This window comes from Saimiri boliviensis, chromosome 7 (assembly GCF_048565385.1).
Source record: "Saimiri boliviensis isolate mSaiBol1 chromosome 7, mSaiBol1.pri, whole genome shotgun sequence".
Classification (NCBI taxonomy): Eukaryota; Metazoa; Chordata; class Mammalia; order Primates; family Cebidae; genus Saimiri; species Saimiri boliviensis.
The window spans coordinates 71,842,184-71,866,930 of NC_133455.1; the positions used below are offsets into that span (position 1 = coordinate 71,842,184).

The following is a 24,747-nucleotide window of genomic DNA, read 5'->3' on the forward strand; positions in this document are numbered from 1 at the left end:
CCCAAAATATCTGTTCCTATAGCTGCAGAAATGGAATGAAGAGTCTTCTTCCCAAATGCCTCCCTCCCTATCAGGATACAAAGAAGGAAGCATAAAAGATAGGGATAAGACCTCCAGAGTAAAGGGGAGAGAGTAGGTAAGGGGCAGGATAGAAGCTGAGGAAGATAAAGAATGACGGCCTAAGGTGGGATGAGGGAAGAAACACCTAATTAATTAATAAGATTTGTAAACATCTGAGAAGTCAAAATGGGGGCTTTTGGTAGGAGGATGGATAGGGTTATATATGGGGATGAGGCACTTAGGAGTTCTGAGATGTTTGGAATGGAACTCATTGATAACTGGGGCATAGAGGGAACTGAGGCAGGAGGATAGGGGAGGGGAAACAGGTCAGAGACAGAGTACCAGCATGGCCTTGGGTAGGTGAGGATTTCTCTTTTCTTGTTCTTCTTCACTAGTTAGCAAATAACACGGGCACAATGCAAAATGGAGAACTGAGAAGGTGGATGGAAAGAATAAGAAATGATGGTGGATCTGCTCAGTGGCAAGATCTATTGCAGCAGGGGAACACTCATAGTCCAGAAACACGAAGCAGCATTTGTCACTACTTTTTCAAATAGGTAATATATACACAAGGCACAAACATTAAAAAGGCATAATGGGGGTATATATAGAACAATAAGTCTTTCACAATTGTCCCCCAGATACTTGGTTCTCTCCTAAATGGTCAACCAGTACTGAAGTTCTTTTGGATATATCCAGATATCTTTTATGCATATATAAGCTTAGTGTATGTGTACACACAGGTTTTTTAAAAACCAAATATACTGGCTAGGCATGGTGGCTCACACCTGTAATCCTAGCACTTTGAGAGGCTAAGGTGGGCAGATAACCTTAAGTCAAGAGCTCAAGATTGGCCCAGCCAAATGGTGAAACCCTATTTCTATTTAAAAATACCAAAGTTAGCCGGATGTGGTGGTGGACGCCTGTAATCCCAACTACTTGGGAGGCTGAGGCAGGAGAACAGCTTGAACCTGGGAGGCAAAGGTTGCAGTGAGCCGAGATTGTGCCACTGCACTCCAGCCTGAGTGACAGAGCGAGGATCCATTTCAAAAAATAAATAAAAATAAAATGAAATATAATTTTTTTTAAAGCCCAAATATATTGTACCTACTACTGAGAACCTTGTTTTTTTTTTTTCCCCTCAAGACAGAGTTTCGCTCTTGTTATCCAGGCTGGAGTGCAATGGCGCGATCTCGGCTCACCGCAACCTCTGCCTCCTGGGTTCAGGCAATGCTCCTGCCTCAGCCTCCTGAGTAGCTGGGATTACAGGCACGCACCACCATGCCCAGCTAATGTTTGTATTTTTAGTAGAGACGGGGTTTCACCATGTTGACCAGGATGGTCTCGATCTCTTGACCTCGTGATCCACCTGCCTCAGCCTCCCGAAGTGCTGGGATTACAGGCTTGAGCCACCACGCCTGGCTGAGAACCTTGTTTTTAAACTTTTTTTCATCAGTGTCATTCTATGGAAGATCTACCTTTTTTTTTTTTTTTTTTTTTTTTTTTTCAGATTTACCCCATTTTTTTTTTTTTTTTTTTTTTTTTTTGAGATGGAGTTTTGCTCTTGTCACCCAGGCTGGAGTGCAATGGCGCGATCTTGGCTCACCGCAACCTCCACCTCCTGGGCTCAGGAATTCTCCTGCCTCAGCCTCCTGAGTAGCTGGGATTACAGGCACGCGCCACCACGCCCAGCTAGTTTTTTGTATTTTTAGTAGAGACGGGGTTTCACCATGTTGACCAGGATGGTCTCGATCTCTCGACCTCGTGATCCACCCACCTCAGCCTCCCAAAGTGCTGGGATTACAGGCTTGAGCCACCGCGCCCGGCTAGATTTACCCCATTTTTAATGGCTACATAGGCTATACCATAACTTATTTTACAAGTCTCTAATGTTTCATCATTTAGGAAGTTTCTGACCTTTTGATAGTATAAACAATGACCATATCATTGAATATATATAAAAATAGTATATCTGTAGTCCATTTAAAAGTTTTTTATAAAGTATTGCTAAATTGCCCCTCAAAGTACCAATTTAGACTCTGTGCCAATTTAGACTTTTACCAACAATATATGAATGAATCTGCTTATTTCCCAGAATGGATAGTTTTAACAGTCAAACACATATTAAAAGCCTAATATACACCATGTTATCATGCCAGCTACTGGAGGATACGGAGATAAAAGGCACAAACCTTGTCAAAAAGGAACTCATAATCCTGTTGGAGAAGACAGACAAATAGACAATTACAATACAGTACATTAAGTGTATTAGAGAGGTACTCATGGAGTGCAACAGGAGCAAACAGCAGAAGTGTCTAATTCAGATCTAGCAACCCATAGATTCATGCATTTACAGATATTGAGTGCCTGCTATGTTCAAGGCACTGTATTAGGCCTTAGGGATACAATGGTGAGCCAAAAACGATCTAATCCTGGGCCTCATAGAGTTTATAGATCTGTGAGAAAGACAGACATTAATCAAAGAATTACAGACTTCCAAAAGGTGAGTAAGGTTTTCAAAAAAGGCTTCCTAGAGAAAGATATTGTCTAGGTTGAGTTTTAAAGGATAAATAAACATTAGACAGATGTCGGTAGGGGTGGGAGTTGGAGGAAGCCAGGATAAGAATACTAAGGTGGGCATTTCCAGGCAGAGAAAGCATGTACAAAAGCTTTCCCCAAACTTTCAGCTCCTATTTATAACAGGGACCAAGGAATCAGATAATGCTGATGCATTGGATGTCAGAGGTGATGGCTGACAGGCAGAGACTAGGTCCCAATATACCATGCTGAGAACTTGGCTTAGAGCAGTAAGACACACAGAATGTTTGAAGAGAGTTAACACGGGCAGTTCTTTATTTCCCAATCATCTTTCTAAAACAATATGGTAAATTTATCAAAAGGGATTACAAGTTTAAAGGCAAAAAGCCCAACTAGGAGGCCATACCACATTGGCTATTTAAAGGAGGTTCCTGGCTGGACACGCTGGCTCATGCCTGTAATCCCAGCTCTTTGGGAGGCCGAGGCAGGTGGATCATGTGAGATAAGGATATCAAGACCAGCCTGGCTAACATGCTGAAACCCTGTCTCTACTAAAAACACAAAAATTAGCCGGGCGTGGTGGTGGATGCCTATAGCCCCAGCTACTTGGGAGGCTGAGGCAGGAGAATTGCTTGAACCTGGGAGGCAGAGGTTGCAGTGAGCCAAGATTGTGCCACAGCCTGGGGGACAGAACAAGACTCTTAAGAAGAAAAAAAAAAAAAAAGGACACACCTAAGTTCAGTATGTGTTGAGGACTTGCCCATTCTGAACAGAATCTCAGAATTTATATTTTATAGCATTGTTTCCATGCAAAAGATGTTCTGAGTTTCACTTGCTGATCCCAAGGATATATCTCACATATTATATGTAATGAACGTCCCCTTTCCCCAAACTTTTCAGTTCCAATTCGTAAAAAGAACTTCTTTGAAAAGACCACTTAGATTCTTGCGGAGGCATCCAGGGTGTGAAAGTGGGGAAGGCTGGAGAAGCAGAAATGTTCTTTATTATCAGACAGACTGAGTCTCACTCTGTCACCCAGGCTGGAGTGCAGTGGCGCAATCTTGGCTCACTGCAACCTCTGCCTCCCAGGTTGAAGTGATTCTCCTGCTTCAACATCCTGAGTAGCTGGAATTACAGGGACATGCCACACGCCTGGCTCAGAGCAGAATTTTTAGTGCTGATGAAGGTGTAATTGCTATGTTGGGAAATGAACAGAGAGTAGAGTGCTTTTTCTTTTTTTTTTTTTTTTTTTTTTGAGACAGAGTCTTATTCTATCGCCCAGGCTGGAGTGCAGCAGTGCGATCTCAGCTCACTGCAACCTCCACCAGTTTCAAGCAATTCTCCTGCCTCAGCCTCCTGAGTAACTGGGATTATAGGTACTTGCCACTGTACTCAGCTATTTTTTGTATTTTTAGTAGAGACAGGGTTTCACCATTTTGGCTAGCCTGGTCTTGAACTTCTGACCTCGTAATCCACCAGCCTCGGCCTCCCAAAGTGTTGGGATTACAGGCGTCAGCCACTGCACCTGGCCGAGAGTATAGTGCTTTTTAAGGTACTGGATCCAGGGTGGCTGACAAGACTGAACACTTTGCAGAAGAAACGTGAACTCCAGTAGATGGCAGCAGCAGCTTCACCTGCTCTACCAGCAGCAAAAGGAGTCAAGTCAGAGGGGAGGCAGGTCCCCTCTAAACCCCTGCACATTGTATTTGTATTTCCAGGTGAAGACTTTTTTTTTTTTTTCCCCGAGACAGAGTCTTGCTCTGTTGCCCAGGCTGGAGTGCAGTGGTGTGATCTCCACTCACTGCAACCTCCGCCTCCCGGGTCTAAGCATGTCTCCTGCCTCAGCCTCCTGAGTAGCTGGGACTACAGGCACACGCCACCACGCCAGACTAATTTTTTGTATTTTTAGTAGAGACAGGGTTTCACCATGTTGGCTAGGCTGGTCTCAAACTCCTGACTTCAAGTGATCCGTCCACCCAGGCTTCCCAAAGTGCTGGGATTACAGGCATGAGCTATTGTGCCTGACCTGAAGACCTTTTTAAAAATTTTTTTTTTTGAGATGGAGTCTTGCTCTGTCATCGAGGCTGAAGAGCAGTGGCGTGATCTTGGCTCATTGCAACCTCTGCCTCCTGGGTTCAAGCAATTCTTCTGCCTCAGCCTCCTGAGTAGTTGGGACTACAAGTGACTGCCCACACACTCAGCTAATTTTTGTATTTTTAGTAGAGATGGGTTTAAACATGTTGTCACCTGCCTTAGCATCCCCCAAGTGCTGGTATTAGAGGCATGAGCCACCATGCCCAGCCCTGAAGACATTTTTAAACCAAGTGAGTGTCCCTAAAGGGTATAAAACCCACAGATGGGCTGGGTGCGGTGCCTCACGCCTGTAATCCCAGCACCTTTACAGGCTGAGGTGGGTGGATCACCTGAGGTCAGGAGTGAGTTCAAGACCAGCCTGGCCAACATGGTGAAACTTCATCTCTACTAAAAATACAAAAAATTAGCTGGGTGTGGTGGCAGGCACCTGTAATCCCAGCTACTTAGGAGGCTGAAGCAGGAGTATCACTTTGAGTGCCAGAAGTGAGGTTGTAGTGAGCTGAAATAATGCCATTGCACTCCAGCCTGGGCAATAGGAGCAAAACTCTGTCTCAAAAAACAAAAACAAACAAAAAAACAACCTATAGATGTCCCTTCTTTTCTGCCTAGCTTCAAGAGGTACACAAAACAGGAATTCAGAACACCATCTATAATTGTCTCCTAAGAATAGAATAACTTAGAACCAAAAGTTCATTTAATTATTATCTTTCATGTAACATGACAGCACATAATGAAACATTCATTAATTATCTGTCCTGAATATTTAAAATTCATTATTTGTATTAGTGGAGGCTGGAAGTACAGCTGGAACAGTGGCAGAATGTCTCCACAAACTCTGGAAGGATGGGCAGGGAATGACAACTCACATATAATAATGGAAAGAAAAACAGCCAGGGAAGACACCGGTGAATTCTAAGAGGAAAAAAACAGTAGAAAAGCAGGCAGCCAGAGAACAAAATATCTCAGAGAGTTGTCTAATTTAAATTCATTACTTTATATTGGTGCTGTTTTAATCTTTAAAGAAGACAAGCCTTATGTGAATTGAATTGTCTAGAAAAATTATGCTTCAAGTTTCTAGACTCTCTAAAATGTTGTTTTTCCTGCTTTTTAATCTAACCTCTTGCTAGTGTTAATGGTCTGTCTCTTGACTTATAATCAGTTTTCACCCCTGGGCATCAAGGAAAGGATTTACAGGGCTTGGGTAACAGAAGAAACCAGCACTGACCACAGAAAAAGGACTCTAATAGGTAGATGAGAAAAGGCTCAGAGTTTGGGCTGGCCAGGCAGAAACCAAAGAAGAACCTCTGGAGGAAGTCTGGCTGACTATCTACTACCATCATTTCTGTATTACAGTATGAATTTGGATGAAAAACAACAATCTGGCAAACAAAGAGTGAAATTCCTTTTACTCACATTTACCAAGTGGCAAGTTCAGAGGCTATTTCTGACCCAGAAAATGCTGACTGCTTTAACACAACCAGGATATGAATTTAACGCTGTGCGTAAAGCCAGGAAGCTCAAGTGTTATAAGTGTATTGCATGAGTCATTTTATGACTTGTTAAATATGTGTTTGTATACAGTTTATTTTTTGGTATTAATTACCAAAAAAAAAAAAAAAAAAAAAGTCAAAATGTAGCAAGAACCAGTCAACTCAGGCCCAAATGGGTTAGGGATTTTACTCTGTCCTGTTAGGTTTCACTGTGGACTATATGACAAAAGGGATGGTAAACAGGAGATCAAAAAAAAAAAAAAAAAAAAAAGACAAAAGGGGAAGATTTTTGAGAACTTAAGCCGGAGTGTTTAAAGAGAATAAGTGTAAAAGTGACTGGTTCTTACACATTTCTACTTTTATTCAGGTATAAAGAATGTTGGCTGGGCACAGTGGCTCACACCAGTAATCCCAGCATTTTGAGAGGCAAAGGCAGGAGAATCATTTGAGGCCAGGAGTTTGAGACCAGCCTGGGCAACACAGAGGACCCTGTTTCTACAAAAAGTTTTTTTATTATTAGCTGGATGTGGTGGCACACACCTGTAGTCCCAACTACTTGGGAGGCTGAGCCAGGAGGATAACTTTAACACAGTAGTTTGTTTGAGGTTACAGTGAATCATAACTGTGTCACTGCACTCTAGGCTGGGTAACCCTATCTCAAAAAACAAACCAAAAAAAAAAACAAAACAAAACTGTGCATATAATGCACTTCCAATCCTTACCTGTGTCTCCTGACGCAAACTGGTATCTTCACATTCTTTCTCAATTTCTTCCTTACTTGGAGTCTTAGATATAAACTTGTTTTTGTTTACAGATTCTTCCACCAGGTTTTTTTCTGATTCTTTCATTATTTCCAGGGTCTCTTGAGTAGTGTTACTGTTAGACATGTTCTTCAATAGAATACAGTGGCCTCTATGGACTCCTAAAGAAACATCAAAGGCATTAAGCAGGAGGTATGTACCCATACTTAACAAATACACAAGACTTGTACTTCATACAGGTACATTTTTTCCAGTAGCCTTCCTATAACCCAGAAAGGAGTTCTTTAATAAATGCTGTCCCTGGGTTCATTTCTTAAAAAAAGAAAAAAGCTTTATTGAGGTAAAACTGACATATAGTAAACTACATATATTTAAAATGTATAATTTTATGACACATGCATTCACCTGTGAAACCATGACCCCAATCAAGACAGTGAGCATATTCATCATGCCCCAAAGTTTTCTCATGTCCTTTTATAATCTCTTCCTCCCTTCCCCACAACCCCCAGCCAACTACTGATCTGTTCTGTCACACAGATCAGTCTGCATTTTCTAGTATTTTATAAAAATGGAATCAATCATATACTGAGTGGAATCTTTCACTCAGCATAATTATTTTGAGATTCACCAGGATTCAGATCTAAAGTACTATGAGCCCTCTTGGCACTTTATTTTCTCCCCTTGTTCCCTACAGAAAATTTCTCACATTTCCAGCTCAATCCCTTCACCCACTAGATTCTCTCCAGAAAGAACTATAAAGCTCCTATTGACTACTAGAAAGGAATACTCTCCTTTCCCAAGGAAGAACTTTTCACAGCTACCACAAACCCACAACACTGTTATCAACTTCAAGCTACTCCCCTTCAAAAAAAAAAAAGTAAAATCAGACAATGCTTAAATAGTTGTAGAATCTATAGAATTATATATACATATATATATATATATATATATATATATATATATATAGAGAGAGAGAGAGAGAGAGAGAGAGAGAGAGAGAGAGAGAGAGTCTCACTCTCTCACCTAGGATGGGGTGCAGTGGCACAATCATAGCTCACTGCAACCTTGAACTTCTGGACTCAAGCAATCACCTCATCTTTGCCTCCCAACTAACTAGGAATAAAGGAATGTGCCCAGCTAATTTTTAAGATTTTTTTTTTGTAGAGATGGGGTCTTCGTATATTGCCCAGACTAATCTTGAACTTCTGGACTCAAGTGATCCTCTCGCCTCGGCCTCCCAAAGTGTTGGGATTACAGGTGTGAGCCATTGCATCCAACCTTAAATTCTTTCCTTTATCTTAAGCAAGCTGAAAAAGCAAGACAACTTTGTAGACATCTGTCCTTCAGAAAGACTGGGTCTCTCCCTGGAAGAGGAATCTTTACTTTGCTATACACTATTTGGATTCGGTCAATCTACTGTCTCCTAGTGATCTATAGTGCAGGGATGGCTGCTTCTTTATCACTTACTATCACTACCTGGGAAATCCTGTCAATCTACTGTCTCCTAGTGATCTATAGTGCAGGGATGGCTGCTTCTTTATCACTTACTATCACTACCTGGGAAATCCTGTAATGAAGCCAACACAGTTCTCCCACCACACACTAAGAAACAGAAGTTGATACTCTATACAGATTCATGTCCTCAATTGCCCAAGTCAAACATGTTTAGCTCCAACAATAGTTTGCAGAGGTTTCTCTGTACACGTTACTGACTGTACTTCAACCCTAAAGATTTCTTTCCCTCCTTTAAAAGATAAGACTGGAAATTCTCCCAGATGTCACATCTATTCTTAGATTTGACCTCTCATAGTCTTCCCCTATTCCCCAAAGAAGAACTCATTTCTGTAATTTTCTGAAAGGCCTGCTAGCCTCTGGGAAAACGGGAACAGGATTATCTCACTATTTATGAAACAGTCTTAATTGTTATATAGTTGCTCCCTGTAATAAATTATGAACTGCTTCAATCTTGATCCTAAATCAGTCTTAGAGTCACAGAAAAATTAAGTTTACTTCTTTTATCACATGATAAGCCTTCACTATTTTTCTCTTTTTCAAGCTTAAATAGCCTCAAATTTCTTTTTTCCACCCAACAAAGTTCCTTTGTGTCTCACTTGTCCCTTCCAAAACCACTCACAAAAAGGAAACAGAATTATAGTTTAACTAATATCCATCTCCCAGCGCCTGGGGATAAGGTCTCCTTCCCTGATTATGTGTCCTTAGCTTGAGCAATTCAACTTCCTTGGCCTCACAAAGTGCTCTGATTGTAGGTGTGAGCCACCATTCCCAGCCAACTGACTAAATTCTTAAAAGTGGGTAGTTAAATCAGTCTGTTTTATGGGTATCTGTAAGAACCTAAAATTTGAGTCTTTGTTTCTCCAATGAATGAAGCCATGTGACTCCGTGAAGCTTGAGGTTGAATATATGACCATATTCTACAGATGAAAAATCATTTCTTGTTTGCGTTCATGGTGTTTGGCTGAAAACAGTGCTTGGACACTGAAATTATTCCAGGTATCCAGATAGTTGATCTTTTCCTAACCCACATGTGAAGGAGAGCTGCAAAGTTGTCATTCTGATTTGAGGAAAATATACCCATTTGGTAATTAAGGCCCATCCTTGAAAAAGAAATAAACCACTGCTGCTCCTTGCACTGTGGCTCAGGCCTGTAATCCTAGCACTTTGGGAGGCAAAAGCAGGTGGATCACTTAAACTCAGGAATTTGAGACCAGCCTGGGCAACACGGCAAAACCCTGTCTCTAAAAGTAACAGAAAAATTAGGCTGAGTGCAATGGCTCACACCTGTAATCTCAGCACTTCGGGAGGCCAAGGTGGGCAGATCACCTGAGGTCAGGAGTTCGAGACAAGCTTGAGAAACATGGCACCATCTCTATCGAAATTACAAAAAATTAGCTGGGCCTGTGGTCCTAGCTACTTAGGAGGCTGAGGTGGGAGGATGGCTTGAGCCTGGGAAGCAGATGTTACAGTGAGTAGAGATCATTCCACTGTACTCCAGTTTGGACAATAGAGTAAGACCTGTCTCAAAAACAATTTAGTCAGTCATTCTACTGAGACCACCAGCCTCTTGAAAAGCTGTATAAAACAAAGTATTCTTACACTAAGAAAAAGGAAGCAGCAGAGGGAAGGGCAGCTCCCCAGATTTCCCTGTTCTTCCACACTCATTAATCTAACCCAGATTTCTTTTGGCACTTGATAAGGAGACATGATCAGGAAAGGAGACCTTATCTCTAAGCCCTGGGAGATGGATATTAATTAGATAAACCAATTGTGGTAATTCTGTTTCCTTTTTGTGACTGGTTTTGGAAGGGACAAATGAGACACAAAGGAACTTTGTTGGGTGGAAAAGTTTTCCTACTTTATTTAAAACCACTGGAAGAAACAGGTATCTCCTACCAAAGGTGATCTTGTATGTAGATGATACCTGGACTGTGGCAGCACCCTGCCGACACATGGAAGATGGGGGAGCAGAGAAAATAAGGCTGCATCCATCCTTTGAGACAGAGTCTCACCATATCGCCCAGGAGTTAGAGTACAGTGGTGCAGTCTTGGGTTACTGCAATCTCCGCCTCCGTTCAAGTGATTCTCCTGCCTCATCCTCCTGGGTATCTGGGATTACAGGGTTGCACCACCACACCCAGCTAATTTTTTTTTTTTTTTTTTTTTAAGATGAAGTCTCACTTTGTATCCAGGTTGGAGTGCAGTGGTGCAATCTCAGCTCACTGCAACCTCCGCCTCCCAGGATCAAGTGATTCTCCTATTTCGGCCTCCTGAGTAGCTGGGATTATAGGCGTGCACCACCACACTTGGCTAATTTTTATATTTTTAGTAGTAGAGATGGGGTTTTGCAATGTTGGCCAGGCTGGTCTTGAACTCCTGACCTCAGGTGATCTATCCACATCAGCCTCCCAAACTGTTGGGATTACAGGCAGAAGCCATTGCGCCCAGCCTGGTCTTGAACTCCTGACCTCAGGTGATATGCCTGCCTCAGCCTCACAATGTGCTGGGATTACAGACATGAACCACCTCACTCAGGGTTTTTCTTAGACAGGGTCGCAGTCTCTGACCTAGGCTGGAGTGCACTGGCATGATTACAGCTCACTGCAGCCTCAACCTCTGGGACTCAGGTGATCCATCCACCTTATCCTTCTGAGTAGTGGGGATTACAGACACCCACTGCCATGCACAGCTAATTTTTTTATTTGTAGTAGAGATGAGGTTTTGCCATGTCGCTCAGGCTTCTCTCGAACACCTGGGCTCAAGGAATCCACCTGCCTTACCTCCCAAAGTGCTAGGATTAAAGCCACCATGCCTGGCTGGAGCCTGCATCCTGTATGCTGTGATTAGACAATAATTAGTCAATCTGGACCCTCCCTATCTCTGGACTTCCTGATATGTGAAGTCATAAATCCTCTTATAATTTAGGCTATTCGGAGTTGAGGTTTTTTATCAGAATCTTGGGAGATAGTGGGGGAAAAAAAAAAAAAAAAGAGTATATTAAGAGAGGAATGGGCCAGGCGCTCACACCTGTAATCCCAGTACTTTGAGAGCCTGAGACGGGCAGATCATGAGATCAAGAGTTCGAGAACCAGCCTGGCCAGTATATTGAAACCCCATCTCTACTAAAAATACCAAAAAATTATTAGCTGCGTGTGGTGGCAGGCACCTGTCATCCCAGATACTCAGGAGGCTGAGGCAGGAGAACTGCTTGAACCCGAGGCAGAAGTTGCAGTGAGCTGGGATCACACCATTGTGCTCTAGCCTGAGCAACAGAGTGAGACTCCGCCTCTTAAAAAAAAAGTGGGGAAAGAAAAAAAAGAGAGGAATGGCTGAGCAAGGTGGCTCATGCCTGTAATCTTAGCACTTTGGGAGGCCACAGTGGATGGTTCTTGTGAGGTCAGGAGTTCGAGACCAGGCTGGCTTATATGGTGAAACCCCGTTTGTACAAAAATTAGCCAGGTGTGGTGGTGCCCATCTGTAATCCCAGCTATTTGGGAGGCTGAGAAGGGAGAATCACTAAAACCCGGGAGACGGAGGTTGCAGTGAGCCAAGATCGCAACACTGCACTCTAGCCTGGGCGACAGGGAGCGACACTGTCTCAAAAAAAAAAAAAAAAAGAGAGAGAGAGAGAGCGAGGAACAACCTGGACCAGACAGAGAAGCCAAGCTCTTAAAATGATCCTATTATATCTGTATTATTACTATAATCACCATTTCACAGACAAGTAAACTGAGGCATAGAGACATTAAATCGTTTGCTTAAAAGGGCACACAACTGGTATATGGCAGATCCAGGGTCCATCCTCCCTTCCTCTCCCTTCCCCTCCCTTTCTCTCTCTATCCCAGGATGTAGTGCAGTGGTGCAATCTTGGCTCACTGCAACCTCTCGGGGTCCCAGTTCAAGCAATTCTCCTTCCTCAGCCTACCGAGTAGCTGGGATTACAGGTGTGCACCACCATGCCCAGCTAATTTTTGTATTTTAGTAGAGATAGGATTTCACCATATTGGCCAGGCTAGTCTCAAACTCCTGACCTCATGATCTGCCCGCCTCGGCCTCTCAAAAGTGCTAGGATTACAACAGTGAGCCACTGCGCCCAGCTGCTTTCTTAAACTTTATACAATCCTGCGTCTAAGGGGAGAGATGGTCAAAGATCAGAAAGGAAAGTTTACCAAAAACACAAAGGAATCATGGAATCTCACTGAAAGGGTACTCAGAAGCTTTCTCATTCAGCTCCATTTTTATTTTATTTTATGTATTTATTTATTTTGAGATGGAGTCTCGCTCTGTCGCCCAGGCTGAAGTGCAGTGGTGTGACCTCGGCTAACAGCAACCTCTGCCTCCCAAGTTCAAGTGATTCTGCTGCCTCAGCCTCACGAGTAGCTGGATTACAGGCGCCTGCCACCACGCCCAGCTAATTTTTGTATTTTTAGTAGTGATGGGGTTTCACCATCTTGGCCAGGCTGGTCTTGAACTCCTGACCTTGTGATCCACCCACCTTGGCCTTCCAAAGTGCTTGGGATTACAGGCATGAGCCACCGTGCCCTGCTTTTTTTTTTTGAAGCGGAGTCACACTCTGTTGTTCCAATTGCAGTGCAGTGGCATGATCTCGGCAACCTCCACCTCCCAGGTTCAAGTCATTTCTGGCTAATTTTTGTATTTTTAGTAGAGATGAGGTTTCACCATATTGTCCAGGCTGGTCTCAAACTCCTGATCTCAAGTGATCTGTGCACCCCAGCCTCCCAAAGTGGTAGGATTATAGGCATGGGCCACCGCACCAGGCCTTAGCTCCATTTTTCTACATCTATAATTAGGTTGTTGACTCATTAGTAACTCTGAAAAATGTCCCTGCCTGTATACGTCTTAGTGAAGGGAAAGTCTTCACCTCCAGAAACAAACCATTTCTTTTTGGAACACTTTCCTTTTACAGAGGCAAAATTTACCTCTTTGGTACTTCCTCCCACTGGCCCCTGTTTAGCCTTCTGAGAGAGTCATAAAGAACAAGCTTAATCTTGCTTCCATATCAGCCCTTTATAAAAGAAAACTTTACCTTATTTCCCTTTCTAAACATTTCCAGCTTCTTTAAGTCAGGCTTTTGAATCACATGGCTTTAAGTCTCTTTACCATTTTGGTTCTAGGATAAAAGAAACTGCCCTGAAGTAGACAGAGGTAGTAATGAGGCATCACACTGTTACTAATCCAGAGTTAAGATCCACTGGATGAACTAAGCATAAAACCGTATTTCTTCGGCTAAGGCTCTCTTTTGCTTTCCAAAATAACCTTTAGTTAAGTCATTTCCAGTCCCTTCATCCAATGCAGAAGGCTCTCCTTACTCTTGGGGCATAAAGATTCCTGGAAACAATTTTTTCTGGGCCAAAACAAAAGCAAAAGTTGCAGCTGAGGTAAAGACAATTTACTAACTTAAAAAAGCCTTAAATAGCTAAAATAAAGCCAGTAGTAGGTTAAAAGGCATAGAAGTAATTCCACTCTTAATAGTTTATTTGGTATAGAGAGGAAATTAAGGGTTTGGGAGGCTTTTGCTGGGAGAAGAAAGGAACTAATTTGTATGTAATGGTGACTAGAACAAAGCAAGACATTAGGCTCCCAGGAGGACCTAGATGTGTGCTTCCCTGCAACCTATTTGTATACAGTGTACATTTCATCCAGGCAAATAGCACAATTTCAAAGGCAGGATGTCTCCTGAGGATACTCAGTAGCTCAAAGCTGCACAGAGGGGACTATAAGATGTGGGGGGGCACAGGAGAAGTGAAGAAATAGGGTAATACAGTGGAGGATGACTGGAAGCCAAGATAGGGCAATTTTTTTCAGGGAAAATACTGCATATTCCTTATAAATTTTTTGACTGCTAAGGTAAGTACCTTCCAGAACAGAGTAATATTATATATACATATCCTTCCATCAATTTGTAAACAACTTTCTAGGCACTGAGCCAAAAGGAATATGTTATACACGGAACATTCAGAGACGGAAAGATAATTTCATTTTCTCCCTTTTAATCTATGGCCAAGTAGAGAGAATGCAAGCAAGGCAATGAAATCTAGGTGCTAAAAATTATAGTCTACCCTCTGACAAATTCCCTGGGAAGTTTTCCAGTCACATACTAATTTGTGTATCAATAGTAAGTTACTCTCAATTGATACATTTGAATTGAAATTGATACTCTCAATTGAAACATTTAAAAAAAATGTTTAAAATCTAGGGGCTCAGGAGAATGGATAAACAAATCTAACATTATTTAATAATAATAATCAAAAGATTGAACTATAGGCTGAGTATCCCTAATGAGAAAATCTGAAAGAGTCTAAAATAAAAAGCTGAGTACCAATATGATGCTCAAAGGAAGTACATAGGAACATTTCCAGTTTTGGGTTTTTGGATTACAGATGCTCAACTGTAATATTCCAAAATCCAGTATTTTACACACACACACACACACACACACACACACACGCACACACACACACAAAATCCAAAAAATCTGGAATCTGAAATACAGAAAGTCCCAAGGATTTTGGATAAAAGATACTCAACCTATACTGTACAAACTGAGACACACAAAAACATGGATGGGGCCAGGCATGGTGGTGGCTAACACCTGTAATCCTAACACTTTGGGAGGCCAGGGCAGGTGGATCACCTGAGGTCAGGAGTTTAAGACCAGCCTGACCAACATGGTAAAACCCGGTCTCTACTAAAAACGTAAAAATTAGCCAGGCATAATAGTGCATTCCTGTAATCCCAGCTACTCAGGAGAGTGAGGCAGGAGAATTGCCTGAACCCAGGAGGCGGAGGTTGCAGTGAGCCGAGATCAAGCACTCCAGGCTGAGCAACAAGAGCCAAACTCTGTCCAGGGATGGCGGGGAGGAACATGGATGGATCTCAAAACTACTATGATAAATGGAAAAAAGCAGACTCTCCTCCCCACCCCCTGCCATCAGAACACATACTATATATGTCCATTTATATGAAGCTTAAGAACAAGCAAAACTAATCTACAGTGATCAAAGAAAGAAAATAGTTGCTCAGGAGTTGAGGGGTAAATACTGACTGAAAGAGAAAGAAGGGACCCTCCAGGAGTAACGGAAATACTCAGTTTTATTTGAGGCAGTGGTTACATGAGTGAATACAACTGTCAAAACTCATTAACTAGGCCAGGTTTTGTGGCTCACACCTGTAATCCCAGCACTTTGGGAGGCCAAGGTGGGCGGATCATGAGGTCAGGAATTCAAGACCAGCCTTTGGCCAATATTGTGAAACCCATCTCTACTAAAAAACACAAAAATTAGGCCGGGCGCGGTGGCTCAAGCCTGTAATCCCAGCACTTTGGGAGGCCAAGGCGGGTGGATCACAAGGTCAAGAGATCGAAACCATCCTGGTCAACATGGTGAAACCCCGTCTCTACTAAAAATACAAAAAGTTAGCTGGGCATGGTGGTGCGTGCCTGTAATCCCAGCTACTCAGGAGGCTGAGACAGGAGAATTGCCTGAACCCAGGAGGCAGAGGTTGCGGTGAGCCGAGATCGCGCCATTGCACTCCAGCCTGGGTAACAGGAGCGAAACTCCGTCTCAAAAAAAAAAAAAAAAAATTAGCCAGGTGTGGTGGTATGCACCTGTAGTCCCAGCTACTAGGTGGCCTGAGCCTGTAGTCACAGCTACTTGGGAGGCTGAGGCAGGAAAATCACTTGAATCTGGGAGGCAGAGGTTGCAGTGAGCCGAGATTGGGCCACTGCACTCCAGCCTAGGTGACAGAGTGGGACTCTGTCTCAAAAGAACAACAACAAAAACCTCATTAACTGGCCGGGCACGGTGGCTCAAGCCTGTAATCCCAGCACTTTGGGAGGCCGAGGCGGGTGGATCACGAGGTCAAGAGATCGAGACCATCCTGGTCAACATGGTGAAACCCCGTCTCTACTAAAAATACAAAAAAATTAGCTGGGCATAGTGGAACATGCCTGTAATCCCAGCTACTCAGGAGGCTGAGGCAGGAGAATTGCCTGAACCCAGGAAGCAGAGGTTGCAGTGAGCCAAGATCGCGCCATTGCACTCCAGCCTGGGTAACAAGAGTGAAACTCCGTCTCAAAAAAAAAAAAAAAAAAAAAAAAAAAAAAAAACCTCATTAACTGTTAAAAACTCAATGGTTAAGATCTGTGCATTTTATTATACATTATTTAACTACACCAAAAAACAAACAAACAAAAATATTTAAGAATCAAACAGTGGGAACAAAACATCCACAGGGGTTAAGTGGTACATTAAAAACAAAACAAAACAGTCTAGGTGCCTAGGTGCTCCTGTGTCAGAGCCTTTTCTTCCATTCTTTGACAATGGAAATTAGGAGAAAAGGAAAAGGTGCATGATTTACTGAGGTTTATTAAGCATGATTATGAGTCTGGTGCTTTATGTACTTCAACTCACATCCACCAAGCGCAGCTAAGCAACCTGATCAAGGTTCCATCACTAAGTGGCAGAAACGGACCAGAACCTCCATGTTGTCTGACTCCAAAGTCTACATTCTTTCTTTTCTTTTGTATTATTTATTATTTTATTATTATTATTTTCCTTTTATTTATTATGTAATCCTAACACAACTCTTTGTTAGGGTATTTTCCAGTTGTAGAAACCAAAGCTCAGAGAAATCCAGTAACTTTCCCAAGTCAATACAAGAGAGGCAGTGATAGGATTCCAACCTAGCTGTGTCCGATCCCAAAGTTAAAGTCCTAGGTGTTCCAGGGTGGTTGGTCATTCAGAAGCAGTCTGGGGTGTGGAGTGTGGGATGGAAAAAGTGCCTAGATCTGAGGCCTCTGAATTCCAGAGAGGGGACATATTTTTGAATTCAAAAATTAGACTTGTAAACTCTCATCTTTCCCCTGAATCTGGGTCCACCTTTCATGACTTTGATTTTTTTTTTTTTACAGTTTATTGAGATAATCTTACTTGATATTCTCAAGGTATCAAGTGTTATCTCCATTTTATAAAAAAAGATACCAACACTAAGAAATATGAAGTAAATTGTTGAGAGCCATATACTACATGCAAAGAGCCAGAAATCAAACCCAAGTCTACTTGGTTCCAAAATTTCATGTTCTTTCCATTACAGTGTCAAAACAAAGGAAAAAAACAACAATAGTATAACTACATGCCTGAAGAGGTAAATGTCTAACAGCCCTTTGGAAAAGGAAAGGAAGGAAGGTCCTCCTGTTGGGTTATAAATAAGAGATATAGGTCCAACTCTTCATTCTTTTTAAAAAGAAAAAGTAGAATATATGGGAACAGAGTATAAAGTACTTACGAAACACATAAAACTACAGGTATATGATGGTCACCAAGCCTTTTAAGGACTGCAGAAGTAACTGTCATAGGCTTCACTAGTACTAACAATAACAACAAAAATAATAACAATAGTTGTGCCAATTTTCCAAATCGGCGAAGCATGAAAATCATTCTGTTATTTATTTATTTATTTATTTAAGATGAAGTTTTGCTCTTGTTGCCCCAAGCTGGAGTGCAATGGCATGATCTTGGCTCACTGCAACCTCTGCCTCCCAGGTTAAAGTAATTCCCTTGCCTCAGCCTCCCAAGTAGCTGGGAATGCAGGCACAAGCCACCACACCCGGCTAATTTTTTATATTTTTAGTAGAGATGGGGTTTCACCATGTTGGCCAGGCTGGTCTCAAACTCTTGACCTCAGGTGATCCACCCACTTCGGACTCCCAAAGTGCTCGTATTACAGGTGTAAGCTACTGCACAGGCCTGAAAATCATTCTGTTCTATAACTACAAAAGGATTCACTGGTGTGTAAGGAAACCCACAGGAGCTGGCTAGTGACCAGAGCAATTCCTTAGGCAAAGTAAAGAGAGAAATAAGATCAAAACGTTCTGGACATGAACCCTCTTTCTTTGCTCAGTATCTGTTATGCCTGTACTTGTCTTAAAATGAGAATTGTAGGTGCTTTGAACAATGAAGTATAAATTGTTGGTTTGGCCCTGTTATAGTTTTTGTCAGCTTCTCTACATTCTTCGCCCAAAATGCCCTTTTTACATCCTAAAGTGAAACAGAACAAACAGCCTCCTCTTTCAAAGAGGGGCAGAGGGTCCTTACTCTCTACTGCTTCCATCTTCTCTAGCAAAGTAATGCCACTATGCAGAAAGCATCACAATCTTAGGGATGAAAAGACCCTGAAAGTTCACGGAGTCTTTTCCCATCCCCTTGTGAAACTGTTTCCAACCCAACCCAGAGAAGACATCTGAAAAAGAAAGAAGAATCACAATTTATCTACATTCATGGCACCCTCAGGATGCCTTCTGTTGCTAAATTAAATGCCAGGCAACTAAGTCTATTCTACCATAACCAATGACCTCAGAAGTCAATGCCACCACTCTCTCACTCTCTCTCTCTCTCTCTTTCTGTATTAAAATAATCTTTCTTTCTTTTCTCTCTTTCTTTTTCTTTTCTTTTTTCTTTCTTTCTCTTTCTTTCATGCTATGGTACAATCTCAGCTCACCACAACCTCCACCTCTCAGGTTCAAGCAATTCTCCTGTCTCAGCCTCCCCAGTAGTGGCATTATAGGTATGCACCACCACACCTGGCTAATTTTGTATTTTAGTAGAGACAGGGTTTCACCATGTTGGCCAGGCTGGTCTCAAATTCCTGACCACAGGTGATCCACCTGCCTTGGTCTTCCAAAGTGCTGGGATTATAGGCATGAGCCACTGCGCCTGGCTTTCCAAACCTAATATCAAATGTGAAATTGGCCAGATAAATTAGGTAACAACAATCTGATTTCAAAGAAAAAATTGGAAATCTGTAATAATCATTAGTCCTCAAGCCTCTGCTGCAAAGGAGAAACTGCTACTTATTCTCCAATAGCCAATCATCTCTGTTGTAACAGAGCTGTTGATTTTAAGCTGGGGCACACAGCTGCCTGGGGAAAGCTACACATCTCCTAGTCTCCATTGTAACTAAATGAGTACATAAGTTACGGTCCATGAGATATAAAAAGTAGTGTTATAAGCTGAACACATGACATCCTCCACTCAGTTCCTGTGTTAAAGTCCTAACCCCCAGTACCTCAGAATGTGACTGTACTCAGGGTCTTTAAAGAGGTAATTCAGTTAAATTGGATTAGGGTGAGCCCGAATCCAATCTGACTATTGTCATTATAACAAAAGGAAATCTGGACACAGAGGTACACCAGACGCATGGTGCACACAGTGGAAAGATCATGTGAGGACGGTGAGAAGGTGACCATCTGGAAGCCATGGAGGCTTCAGGAGAAACCTAACCTTGATCTTGGGCTTCTAGCCTCCAAAACCGCAAGAAAATACATTTATATTGTTTAAGCCACCTGGCCATGTATTCTTTTGTTATGGCAGCCCTAGCAAACAAATACAAGTAGTAAATAAAACTTTCATAAAGTATCTTTTGTGTGTGTGTGTGTGTGTGTGTGTGTGTGTGTGAGAGAGAGAGAGAGAGAGAGAGAGAGAGAGAAAGAATCTTGCTCTGTTGCCCAGGCTGGAGTGCAGTGGTGTGATCTCAGCTCACTGCAACCTCCACCTCTCGGGTTCAATAGATTGTCCTGCCTCAGCCTCCTGAGTATCTGGGATAACAGGCGCACATCACCATGAGTGGCTTGTTTTTGTAGTTTTAATAGAGACGGGGTTTCACCATATTGGCCAGGCTGGCCATGAAGTATCTTTAAAGGAAATGGGCAGACCTTCACTCATCCCTAATTCCTTCTGGCTTGAATGTGAAAGTAAAAGCTAGCACTCCAGCAGCCATTTGGACCCTGAGATAATACCAGAGTGAAAATGACAGACATAGATACCTAGGCCCCTGATTAGACCAGTCCTGGACTGACCACCTCTGGGTTGTTGTTGTTGTTGTTTTTTACTAAGACACAGGGTCTCACTTTGTCACCCCTCCTGGAGAGCAGTGGTGTGATCATAGCTCACTGAAGCCTCGACCTCAGGCTGAAGCTATCCTTCCACCTCAGCCTCCCAAGTAGCTGGGACCACGGGCATGCACAACCACCCCCAGCTAATTTTTATTTCTTTTTCATTGGGATGGGGGTTTCCCTATGTTGCTTGGGGTTTCACCATGTTGGGCAGGCTGGTCTTGAACTCCTGACCTCAGGTGATCTACCTTTAATTCCTCAAGCAATCTTGCCACCTCAGCCTCCTAAAGTGCTGGATTACAAATGTGAGCCACTTGCCTGGTCTTTTTTTTTTCTAAACAAATTGAAGGTTTGTGGCAATGTCACGCAAGTCTATCGGCACCATTTTACCAACAGCATGTGTTCATGTGTTCACTTCATGTCTCTGTGTCAAATGTTACATGTCTCGTAATATTTCAAACTTTTTTCTTATTTTTCTATGTGTTATTGTGATCTGTGATCATGATCTTTGATGTTACTACTGTAAACTGTTTTGGGGTACCCTGAACTACAGCCATGTAAGGCTGAACTTAATAAATGTATGTGTTCTGACTCCTCTACTAACCAACTGTTCCCCTATCTCTCTCCCTCTCCTCAGCCTTCCCTATTCCCTGAGATGCAACAATATTGAAATTAGGCCAATTAATAACTCTACAGTGGCCTCCAAGTAAGCGTTCAAGTGAAAGGAAGAGTCACACATCTCTTACTCTAAATCAAAAGCTAGAAATTATGCTTAGTGAGGAAGGCATGTTGAAAGCCAAGACAGGCCAAAAGTTAGGACTCTTGCGCCAAGCAGTTAGCCAACTGGTGAATGCAAAGGAAAAGTTCTTGAAATTAAAAGTGCTACTACAGAGAACACAAATGGTAAGAAAGTCAAACAGCTTTACTGCTGACATGTGGTCAGGACAGAAGATCAAATCAGCTACAACATTCTCTTAAACCAAAATCAAATCTAGACCAAGGCCCTAACTTTCTTCAATTCTATGAAGGCTGAGAAAGATAAGGAAGTTGCAGAAGGAAAGTTTGCAGCCAGCAGAGGTTGGTTAATGACGTTTAAGGAAAGAAGTTGTTTTCATAACCTAAACGTGCAAGGAGAAGCAGCAAATGCTGTTGTAGAAACTGTGCAAATTATATAGAAGACCTAGTAAGAAAATTGATAAAGCTGGCAATGTAGACAAAAGAGCCTTTTATTGGAAGGAGATGCCATTTTTCATAGCTAGAGAGGAAAAGTCAATATCTCATTTCAGTTCTTCAAAGGACAGGCTGACTGATTCTCCTGTTAGGATCTACTGCACCATTTCAACTTTAAGTTGAAGCCAATATTCATTTACCATTCTGAAAATCCTATGGCCTTAGAAACTATGCCAAATCGACTCTGCCTATGCTCTAAAGATAGAACAACAAAGCCTGGATGATAGCAAATCTGTTTATATAGCATAGTTTACTCAATATTTTAAGCCCACTGTTGAAATATAGTGCTCAAAAAAAGAAGAGATTCCTTTCAAAGTATTACTGCTCATTGACAATGCATCTAATTACCCAAGAGCTAGGATTCATATGTACAAGGAGATTAATGTTATTTTCAGGCCTGCTAACACAACATCCCTTATTCTGTAGCCCATGGATCAAGGAATCATTTAGATTTAAGTCTTATTTTTTAAGAAATAAATTTTGTAGGGCTGGACGTAGTTGTTGACACCTGTAATCCCAGCACTTTAAGAGGCTGAGGCAGGCAGATCACCTGAGGTCAAGAGTTCAAGACCAGCCTAACCAACATGGTGAAAGCTCGTGTCTACTAAAAATACAAAAATTAGTCGGGCAGTGGGAGCCTATAATCCCAACTATTCCAGAGGCTGAGGCAGAAAAGTCGCTTGAACCCAGGAGGTGGAGGTTGCAGTGAGCCAAGATTGCCCCATTTTACTCCAGCCTGGGCAACAGAGCAAGACTCTGTCTCAAAAAAAAAAAAAAAAACATTTTGTAAGGCTATAGCTGCCATAGATACTGACTTCTCTATGGATCTGGGCAAAGTAAACTGAAAACCTGGAAAGGACTCACCATTCTAGGTGCCATTAAAAACATTTGTGATTCATGGGAGGAGGTCAAAATATCAACATGAACAGGAGTCTAAAGGAAGTTGATTCTAACCCTCCCAGAAGACTTTGAGGGGTTCAAGACTTTGGTGGAAGTATCTGCAGATGGGGTAGAAATAGCCAGAAAACTAGAATTAGACGTGGAGCCTGAAGACGCGACTGAATTGCTGCAATCTCATGGTAAAACTTGAGTGGATGAGGGGTTGTTTCTTACTGATGAGCAAAAAAGTAGTTTCTTGAGATGGAATCTACTCTTGGTGAAGATGCTGTGAACACTGCTGTAATGATGACAAAAAATTTAGAATATTACATAAACTAAGTTGATAAAGCAGTGGCAGAGTTTGAATGGACTGACCCCAATTTTGAAAGACGTTCAACTGTGGATGACATGCTATCGAACAGCACCGTATGCTCTAGAGAAATCTTTCATGAAAGGAATAGTCAGTCAATTCGGTAAATTCATCATTATCTTTTTTAAATTTTTTTTATTTTTAGAAAAAAGGGTTTCTCCATGTTGGTCAGGCTGTTCTTGAACACCTGACCTCAGGTGATCTACGTGCCTCAGCCTCCCAAAGTGCTGGGATTACAAGAGTGAGCCACCTCGTCCAGCCTCCTTTTTATTTTTTTATTTTTTTTTTTAGATGGACTTTTACTCTTTTTGCCCAGGCTGGAGTGCAATGGTGTGATCTTGCCTCACTGCAACCTCTGCCTCCCAGGTTCAAACGATTCTCCTGCCTCAGCCTCCTGAGTAGCTGGGATTACAGGCATGCGCCACCATGCCCAGCTAATTTTTTTGTATTTTTAGTAGAGATGGAGTTTCTCCATGTTGGTCAGGCTGGTCTCAAACTCCCAATCTCAGGTGATCTGCTCACCCCAGCCTCCCGAAGTGCTGGGATCATAGACATGAGTGAGTCAACATGCCAGGACTTTTTTTTTTTTTCTTTTGAGGTAAGGTCCTGTTCTGTCACCCAGGCTGGGGTGCAGTGGCGTGATCATCCAACTCACTGCAGCCTCAAACTCCCAGGCTCAGGCAATCCTCCCGCCTCAACCTCCTGAGTAGCTGGGACTACAGGCAAGTGTGGCTAATTTTTGTATTTTTTTGTAGAGACAGGGTTTTGCTGTGTTGCCCAGCCTGGTCTTGAACTACTGAGCTCAAGTTATCTGCCTGCCTCTGCCTCTCAAAGTGCTGGGATTACTGGTGTAGGCCATGCACTCCGGGCCAGTTGTCTTATCTTATGAAATTGCCACAGTTGGCTGGGCACAGTGGCTCACGCCTGTAATCCCAGTACTTTGGGAGGCTGAGGCGAGCGACATCACCTGAGGTTGGGAGTTCGAGACCAGCCTGACCAACATGGAAAAACCCTGTCTCTTAAAAAAAAAAAAGAAAGAAAGAAAGAAAAGAAAAAGACAGACATTGCCACAGCCACCCCAATCTTCAGCAACCACCACCATGATCAGTCAGCAATCATTAACCTTGAGACAAGACTCTTCACCAGCCAAAAGATACGACTTGAAAGAAAAAAAAAGAAAAAACAAACAAAAGATACGACTTGCTGAAGGCTCAGATAATTATTTTTTAGCAATAAAGTTTTTTCATTTGTTTGTTTTGAGACAGGATCTCTGTAGGTTGCCCAGGCTGGAGTGCAATGTCTATCCATGGATTCAATCATAGCAGGTCACAGCTTTGAATTCCTGGGCCTTAGGTGATCCTCCAGTTAATTCAGCCTCCTGAGCAGCTGGAACTACAGGTATGTGTCACTGTGTCACTGTGCCTGGCAGCAATAAAGTACTTTAAACTTAAGGTATGTACTTTTTCTAGACAATGCTATTGCATACTTAATATTGATCACAGTATAGTGTAAACATAACTTTTTTTTTTTTTTTTTTTGAGACGGAGTTTCACTCTTGTTGCCCAGGCTGGAATGCAATGGTGAGATCTCGGCTCGGCGCGATCTCGGCTCACCTCAACCTCAGCCTCCTGGGTTCAAGCAATTCTCCTGCCTCAGCCTCCCAAGTAGCTGGGACTACAGGCATGTGCCACCATGCCCAGCTAATTTTATTTTATTTTTTTGTATTTTTAGTAGAGACGGGGTTTCACCATGTTGACCAGGATGGTCTTGATTTCTTGACCTCATGATCCACCCGCCTCGGCCTCCCAAAGTGCTGGGATTATAGGCATGAGCCACCGCGCCCGGCCAAACATAACTTTTATATGTACTGAGAAACAAAAATATTTGTATGACCCGCTT

At 42.4% G+C, this 24,747-nt stretch overlaps 1 protein-coding gene across 32 annotated transcripts in view; it reads right to left on the reverse strand.

Moving 5' to 3' along the window:
* The window catches only part of R3HDM2 (R3H domain containing 2), a 190,697-nt gene that overhangs the window by 55,854 nt on the left and 110,096 nt on the right, over positions 1–24,747 (reverse strand). For 18 of the 32 annotated variants that reach the window (XM_039472480.2, XM_074402771.1, XM_074402777.1 and 15 more), the window contains 2 exons: positions 6,905–7,104; positions 2,253–2,276 (listed from right to left, as the gene is read on the reverse strand). In XM_039472480.2, the coding sequence (XP_039328414.2) occupies positions 2,253–2,276; positions 6,905–7,069 (189 nt within the window). In that variant the 5' untranslated portion in view covers positions 7,070–7,104. The remainder of the gene's footprint in view (positions 1–2,252; positions 2,277–6,904; positions 7,105–24,747) is intronic. The other 14 variants (XM_074402779.1, XM_074402792.1, XM_074402788.1 and 11 more) reach the window with 1 other exon arrangement.